Source organism: Diaphorina citri, unplaced genomic scaffold (genome assembly GCF_000475195.1).
Source record: "Diaphorina citri unplaced genomic scaffold, Diaci psyllid genome assembly version 1.1 scaffold1118, whole genome shotgun sequence".
Taxonomy (NCBI): domain Eukaryota; kingdom Metazoa; phylum Arthropoda; class Insecta; order Hemiptera; family Psyllidae; genus Diaphorina; species Diaphorina citri.
The window spans coordinates 1-8,553 of record NW_007378547.1 but is presented as its reverse complement, the minus strand read 5'-3'; the positions used below and the strand labels follow the sequence as shown (position 1 = coordinate 8,553).

The 8,553-nt window shown below is 36.4% G+C and overlaps 1 protein-coding gene across 1 annotated transcript in view; it reads right to left on the bottom strand.

Annotated features, from left to right (window-relative positions):
- The window catches only part of LOC103514294 (60S ribosomal protein L11), a 16,139-nt gene extending 8,253 nt beyond the window's left edge, over nucleotides 1–7,886 (bottom strand). The window contains exons 1-4 of the mRNA XM_026827316.1: nucleotides 7,862–7,886; nucleotides 3,440–3,586; nucleotides 1,985–2,129; nucleotides 1,464–1,511 (exon numbers count right to left, since the gene is read on the bottom strand). Of these exons, the coding sequence (XP_026683117.1) occupies nucleotides 1,464–1,511; nucleotides 1,985–2,129; nucleotides 3,440–3,586; nucleotides 7,862–7,864 (343 nt within the window). The 5' untranslated portion in view covers nucleotides 7,865–7,886. The remainder of the gene's footprint in view (nucleotides 1–1,463; nucleotides 1,512–1,984; nucleotides 2,130–3,439; nucleotides 3,587–7,861) is intronic.
- Nucleotides 7,887–8,553: the final 667 nt, after the last annotated feature.

Here is an 8,553-nt window from a genome sequence, read left to right as displayed (position 1 = left end):
AATTATTACAGTCTAGCAAAGGCAGGACATATTGTAATTAACTTTTATATCCTGGAGCTCTAAGCATAGGCCTTGAGACGAGAGAGAGAGAGAGAGAAAATACACTTCTAAGGGAAAGGCAGAGAGAGAAAGAGACTTATAAGTACCTACAAGAGAAAGAGGGCTTATGGAAACTATAAGTTATAAGTGCAAGAGAGAAAGAGCGGTTAGGAAAACTATAAGTACAATGTACAAAGCAGAGGGAAAGCGTGAGAGAGAAAGAGAGCTTAGAAAAACTAGAAATGCAGGAGCGAAAAGAGAGAGAGAGAGAGAGAGAGGAATAGAGGATGGAAGATGGGAAAGGGAGAGCCTGATGGAAACTATAAGTTATAAGTGCAAGAGAGAAAGAGCGGTTAGGAAAACTATAAGTACAATGTACAAAGCAGAGGGAAAGCGTGAGAGAGAAAGAGAGCTTAGAAAAACTAGAAATGCAGGAGCGAAAAGAGAGAGAGAGAGAAAGGAATAGAGGATGGAAGATGGGAAAGGCCATTTCATGGCATCTTCTTTTGTGAGTCTGTGCTGGAATCCAACAATACCAGTTTTCCTTCTGCGGTGAGCTACATTGAAGCCAGGTCTGCCTAGGACAACGTAGAAGTCCAATCCATAGATACCGATTAAATTAATAATTATTGGCATCCTATTCTGTTGAATAAATTCAGAAGAGACCAACAAATGCCTCTGTTTAAAGTGGGTACCTATATGTGTTGTGCCAAGACAAGATTGTGTCACGTTTAAAACTCTTATGTCTAGCTGATGAAGTTTAAGTATTATTTTTCCATCAGTCTACGTCCCTACGTCCGTGTGATGTGTGGTTTTTGGTGTAGAACAATCCTAAACTGTATTACATTTTTTTTTCTTCTTCTCAATTCATATTCTCTAACCTGGAATGAGAAATAATGGCATGGGTTAGAACAGGATGGTTAGGTAGACTTGCCAGAATGATAATCCTCTCTCAATTTCTCTCCAAACATCACAAATGATAAACAAAATAGACATATTATCCTACAGAGTTACTAATGCATACTTACTTTCAACCCTCTCTCCGAGAAATAATGGCATGGGTTAGAACAGGATGATTAGGTAGACTTGCCAGAATGATAATTATCTATCTAAGGTAAATTTTTATTGAAAAGTTGCAAAGTTCTAGTAAGTAATTGCTTCTCAATTCATATTCTCTAACCTGGAATGAGAAATAATGGCATGGGTTAGAACAGGATGGTTAGGTAGACTTGCCAGAATGATAATTATCTATCTAAGGTAGATTTTTATTGAAAAATTGCAAAGTTCTAGTAAGTAATTGTCTAAAGTTATAACAAAACCCTCTCTCAATTTCTCTCCAAACATCACAAATGATAAACAAAACAGACATATTATCCTACAGAGTTACTAATGCATACTTACTTTCAACCCTCTCTCTAAGTTACCGGTGTCAGAAAAGTTGTCCCTTCTCAATTCATATTCTCTAACCTGGAATGAGAAATAATGGCATGGGTTAGAACAGGATGATTAGGTAGACTTGCCAGAATGATAATTATCTATCTAAGGTAAATTTTTATTGAAAAATTGCAAAGTTCTAGTAAGTAATTAGAGAGAGATAGAAAATAGCTCTGAGTAAACAGAGAAGGAGACAATATAGGATAGAGGAAGAGAGGGAGGGAGAATATGATTAGAAAAGTGGCAAATGTGGTACAGAGATAAGAGAAGAACAGAAAATGGCGGCCTAAAAATAGGTCATCAGATTCTGGTTGGGTTTCTAAAGAATTTTAAATTGTTTTAGTAAAAAACAAAAACCAAACTTACTATTTTCTGGTTCAAATGGTCCAGCTCACGTTCGGTGACTTTCCGTCGGTTCTGCTCCTGCTGCTGCTGTTTGTACTGGTTGTATTTGTAGAAGAGGTACATGCCTGGCAGTGCCAACACCACTAGAGGCTTCATGAAGGAGGAAGCCCTCTCTCCAGGATTTCTTCTGCCTTTGCTCCTCTGACTGTACAGTGAACAGCAATTTTTTCATTACGTCTGATACCAAAAGATCTAACAGTGTAACGGGCTTTGGAGAACACTGGCTGTTGTCCTGTGAGTTGTTCCAATACCTGTAAGATGAAATGGCAATATTATGGTTACTTCAAAAATGATTATAAAAACTGGCCCCAAACGAGGAAGACCGGAAATTTCGAGGCATCTGGAAACCAATCGGAAAAGAGAACTTGGAAAACAAAGAACTTCGAAATTGACATCTTTTATTTATTCAGACATAACCATTTGGCTACAGCTGAATACGCTACAACAACAAACTCACATCCATAGAGCTTAGCCAGCGGCTAGAGCCACACCGCTTTGGCATACACGATACCTGTAAGATGAAATGGCAATATTGTGGTTACTTCAAAAATGATTATAAAAACTGGCCCCATACCTGTTGATATTTGATCACAAAGCCCTTAGCTTAATCCAGATTTGAGTTAATCTGGAGTTAAAGCCCTCACCTAGAGTTAACTGTCAGGATTAGTGAGATACATCCGTTTTAATATTTTGTCATCAACTGTGTAACTATAAAATTTGATTATTCATTAACTAAATTTAAAGATTAGCGTAGGGTGGGTTTCACCAACCTTCTTTTAAACCCCTAATAACTGTTAGTTTCACAGTCCTGTTAAGCCTGTACATATCAAATGGACATAAACAGACTGATAGCCTATCAGGCTTTCGATCACAAAGCCCTTAGCTTAATCCAGATTTAACTTAATCTGGAGTTAAAGCCCTCACCTAGAGTTAACTGTCAGGATTAGTGAGATATGCCCCTGTCAGATTTGCAAACTGTTCTAATATTTTGTCATCAACTGTGTAACTATAAAATTTGATTATTCATTAACTAAATTCAAAGATTAGCGTAGGGTGGGTTTCACCAACCTTCTTTTAAACCCCTAATAACTGTTAGTTTCACAGTCCTGTTAAACCTGTACATGACAAATGGACATAAACAGACTGATAGGCTGCAACTGGCCCCATACCTGTTGATATTTGATCACAAAAACCCCATAATTTGATCACAAAGCCCTTAGCTTAATCCAGATTTAACTTAATCTAGAGTTAAAGCCCTCACCTAGAGTTAACTGTCAGGATTAGTGAGATATACCCCTGTCAGATTTGCAACCTTTTCTAATATTTTGTCATCAAATGTGTAACTATAAAATTTGATTATTCATTAACTAAATCCAAAGATTAGCTTAGGGTGGGTTTCATCAACCTTCTTTTAAACCCCTAATAAGACTGTTAGTTTCACAGTCCTGTTAAGCCTGTACATATCAAATGTAAACAGACTGATAGCCTATCAGGCCTTCAAATGGCTGCAAAAATGATTAAATCAAACCTAAATCAAGTAAGCAATGTTAAAATGTCTTACCTTGGCAGCTCTGGTCAGTCTGTCACCGGATTCTCCGACACAAATGTTCAAACATAACTTTCTAATTTTCACTTCTCTCATAACATTTTTGCTTTTGTCCTTTTTGCCTTTCTTGGCTACAGGTTTGGCAGGGTCTACAGCTTTAGTCTGAAAATAATGTCAATGTAATAAAATTTAATCATGGACCAAAGTCAAGAGAAAACTTGCCTGCTCAATGGTTAAATACTGATTTCTAGAATTTAAATCAAGGTTGAGGTTTACAACAATTTGCTTTTGTCCTTTTTGCCTTTCTTGGCTACAGGTTTGGCAGGGTCTACAGCTTTAGTCTGAAAATAATGTCAATGTAATAAAATTAAATCATGGACCAAAGTTGAGAGAAAACTTGCCTGCTCAATGGTTAAATACTGATGTCTAGAATTTAAATCAAGGTTGAGGTTTGCAACAGCAATCTTGGGATAGAGAAAAAAATGTTCTGAAAAGAAAACTAACCCTAGTACACATTTGATTTTACATCCCCAACCATCTAGATAAGCCCTAACGAAACATAATACCCATTATATGACTGGTTGTAAAAAACCAGGTAACGAGGAAGACCGGAAATTTCGAGGCATCTGGAAACCAATCGGAAAAGAGAACTTGGAAAACAAAGAACTTCGAAATTGACATCTTTCATTTATTCGGACATAACCATTTGGCTACAGCTGAATACGCTACAACAACAAACTCACATCCATAGAGCTTATAGCCAGCGGCTAGAGCCACACCGCTTTGGCATACACAGCTTCCTAGAAAAGTAATTTTTGAGGTTTTCCAAAATAATTTAAGAGTACAAAACCAAAATATTTAACCTAGGTGGGCAATTATCGGAGAAAAAAATGTAACCCTACCAAAATAGATACCTACCTAATCATACTATCTATTGTACTACATACTCGTATCATCTCCCTACTCGTGTTCTCTTCTATTACAAACTTCCGATTGGAAATTATGACTTACCTTTATTTCCTCTATGGGGGAAGGGTGAGGAACTATTGCAAAAACATTTCTAATAAAATAAAAATCACTCTTCTATCTACAAGAGGACAAACGAGCTAATCTCCAACACAGAAATTCGCCTCGCAAACACGCAAAAAAGAGGGAAAAAATCACTCGCCAAATGACATCTTGCTTGAAGCAGGATGCATCAGTCTGACTGAACAATATCAAGATATACTAGCACAATTTTCATTCGATGAGGGAGAAACTTTCACGTTTTCCCATCTTCCTCCCCGCGAGCTTTTTCCGAAATTGCTTTGAGGTAGTGCGCTGGCCCAACCCGGTCGATACAAATATGGGATACAGTTAGACAATTTTACAGTTTCTCTCTTCTATTGCAAACTTCCGATTGGAAAATATGACTTACCTTTATTTCCTCTGGAGGAACTATTGCAAAAACATTTCTAATAAAATTAAAATCACTCTTCTATCTACAAGAGGACAAACGAACTAATCTACCACAAAAATTCGCCTCGCAAACACGCAAAAAAGAGGGAGATCACAAAGCCCTTAGCTTAATCCAGATTTAACTTAATCTGGAGTTAAAGCCCTCACCTAGAGTTAACTGTCAGGATTAGTGAGATACATCCCTGTCAGAATTGCAACCTGTTCTAATATTTTGTCATCAACTATAAAATTTGATTATTCATTAACTAAATCCAAAGATTAGCTTAGGGTGGGTTTCACCAACCTTTTTTTAAACCCCTAATAAGACTCTTAGTTTCACAGTCCTGTTGAGCCTGTACATATCAAATGGATATAAACAGACTGATAGTCTATCAGGCCTTCAAATGGCTGCAAAAAGGATTAAATCAAACCTAAATCAAGTAAGCAATGTTAAAATGTCTTACCTTGGCAGCTCTGGTCAGTCTATCACCGGATTCTCCGACACAAATGTTCAAACATAACTTTCTAATTTTCACTTCTCTCATGACATTTTTGCTTTTGTCCTTTTTGCCTTTCTTGGCTACAGGTTTGGCAGGGTCTACAGCTTTAGTCTGAAAATGTCAATGTAATAAAATTAAATCATGGACCAAAGTCAAGAGAAAACTTGCCTGCTCAATGGTTAAATACTGATTTCTAGAATTTAAATCAAGGTTGAGGTTTACAACAGCAATCTTGGGATAGAGAAAAAAATGTTCTGAAAAGAAAACTAGCCCTAGTACACATTTGATTTTACATCCCCAACCATCTAGAATCTAGATAAGCCCTAACCTAACTGCCTAACATAATACCCAATGACTGGTTGTAGTAAACCAGGTTTTGCCTTTCTTGGCTACAGGTTTGGCAGGGTCTACAGCTTTAGTCTGAAAATGTCAATGTAATAAAATTAAATCATGGACCAAAGTTGAGAGAAAACTTGCCTGCTCAATGGTTAAATACTGACGTCTAGAATTTAAATCAAGGTTGAGGTTTGCAACAGCAATCTTGGGATAGAGAAAAGAATGTTCTGAAAAGAAAACTAACCCTAGTACACATTAGATTTTACATCCCCAACCATCTAGATAAGCTCTAACCTAACATAATACCCATTATATGACTGGTTGTAGTAAACCAGGTTCAAGATCCATCTTGGATGATATTATTGCACCTTAATGGTCATTTTACTAATGGGATAGAGAAAAAAATGTTCTGAAAAGAAAACTAACCCTAGTACACATTTGATTTTACATCCCCAACCATCTAGATAAGCCCTAACCTAACATAATACCCATTATATGACTGGTTGTAGAAAACCAGGCTCAAGATCCAGACTTGAGCTATGGGTGATTAAATATATTAAAATCAAAAATCCTCATAGTGAAGGGTTGAGCATACATCTGTAGGTAAATGATGAGTGATTGAATTTAATTATGTTTGATTCAGGACTCACGTATGTCTATGTAGGCACTCCTAAAAAAGGTTGACTGAATAAAATACTCCTTTATGTATAGAGGTCCAAGGTAGAAGAATTCTCTTATATACCTAGAGGTAAATTGTTGAACTTGGACCAGAAAAAATTCTCTTATATTTCCTCTCTTATATCCAGGTTTTTGGCTCAAAAATGAAGGGCTCAGAAAATTTTCTCTTTATCCATGTTCAACTGTATTAGTAAGTTTTCTCACTCTCTCTCTCTCTCCCTCTCTCTCTTTAAAAATACAATAAACTTACACTCATGTTGGATTGTTTTCAGGAACGCTCTTGATACAACCCCCAACTCAACAGGTGTTGTTGCCACAGCAACCAGAAGTTTGCCAGATTTGCCAATAGATCCCAACAGAAGAACATCTAGTGGTGTAGATGTGTGGGAGAAAAATGGGGAACAAAACAGTGGTGGAGACACAGGCTCTGAGCTTTATGCTACAGTGGAAGAGCATAAGATGGGTAAGTAAAAAAACTTCGTAAACTACAATAATTCCTGTATCAGAATTTGCCTGGCTGTCTTTTTTCGAACAAAACAGTGGTGGAGACACAGGCTCTGAGCTTTATGCTACAGTGGAAGAGCATAAGATGGGTAAGTAAAAAAACTTTGTAAACTTCAATAATTTCTGTATCAGAATTTGCCTGGCTGTCTTTTTTCCCCTCTTCTGCTCAATCTTCAATACCATTAAATTAATAATTATTGGCATCCTATTCTGTTGAATAAATTCAGAAGAGACCAACAAATGCCTCTGTTTAAAGTGGGTACCTATATATGTGTTGTGCCAAGACAAGATTGTGTCACGTTTAAAACTCTTATGTCTAGCTGATGAAGTTTAAGTAGGTATTATTTTTCCATCAGTCTACGTCCCTACGTCCGTGTGATGTTGTGTGGTTTTTGGTGTAGAACAATCCTAAGTAAACTGTATTACTTTTTTTTTCTCAACACACAAAAAAAAAAAAAAAAAAAAAAAAAAAAAAAAAAAATCCAAGATGGTGTATCATCGGAATCCGTTCCGTTTCAGTAGGTAAATTTCCCGAAAATACATTTTTACTTTAACGTGTACCTACCGTCTTTTGTCCTCTCTCTCCCATTTCCCTCTTTCTAACTGTCTATTATTAGAACTCCATCCTTCAATACCACAATGAACTTTATCATGTAACATAAGCTGTCATCCTCTTCACAGGGTTCAATGTTGAGGCGTGTCATGGATGAAATTATTGCAACTTAATGGTCATTTTACTAACTTTTTGGAGCTCAATATTAAATTCAACTAATAAAATGTATTTGGTAGAGAGTGAGAGAAGAAATGGTAGCTGACTACGGTCATTGACAGATGAAATCTGAGTGACTATTTCTGATTATTTCCTGGCGGTAGGGATAATTTAAAGCTACAGATATTGACCTAGGGAACAAAAAAGCCATCTTCCTTTAGATAAAAGGATTAAAGGGATAAAAAAGGATGAAAATTCAACAAAAATTATTACCATCCTGAAATTTTTCGGCAGCCTTTTTTGGTGGACACAGAACAGGGACTATTTTGTTAATTTTGTTTTTACTTTTTTTTTGGTGCTCGTTGCACATGTAAACAAATCAAAAAAATCCAAATAAAAGTCACCCATCCGCAAGTTTGGCCCGCGTTCCTGGAAAGCCTCCACACTTTGCACTTCGCAAATTTTACATAAAAACTGCTGTCATGTTGAAAAATCTCGGATTAGCAATATTGCTCAGATATCTGATTTCCAAAAATTTCAGGCCTTGAAAATCAACCAAGCAGATTGCTTAATCCGAGAGTTGATTAAAATCACGTTGTGGCCTCAACAAAAAATCTCACTAGGTAGTTTGACTTTTTGCGAAGTACAAACTTATTTCAGGAACAAGCCCCTAGTTCTTTGTGGGTTGTGGGTGACTTTGAATTGCTCCAGAGTAGTGATATTTTTAACCACCTCGGCCATGAGTGCGCTAGTTTCAAGGACACGTTCCAGGTGATCCACAAATGTTTTGATTTGTGAGGGTGTTTTTGCATTTAATTTTCATTTGGTTTTGATTTTTAATTTAATGCAGTTTACTTAACTGTTCTGATAATCTTTTGAATATTAATATATTAATAAATTAAAGTAATTCTACCTCTTTCAGGTAGTGAATAAACTAGTTATGTGATAGCATATCAGTTTTTTTG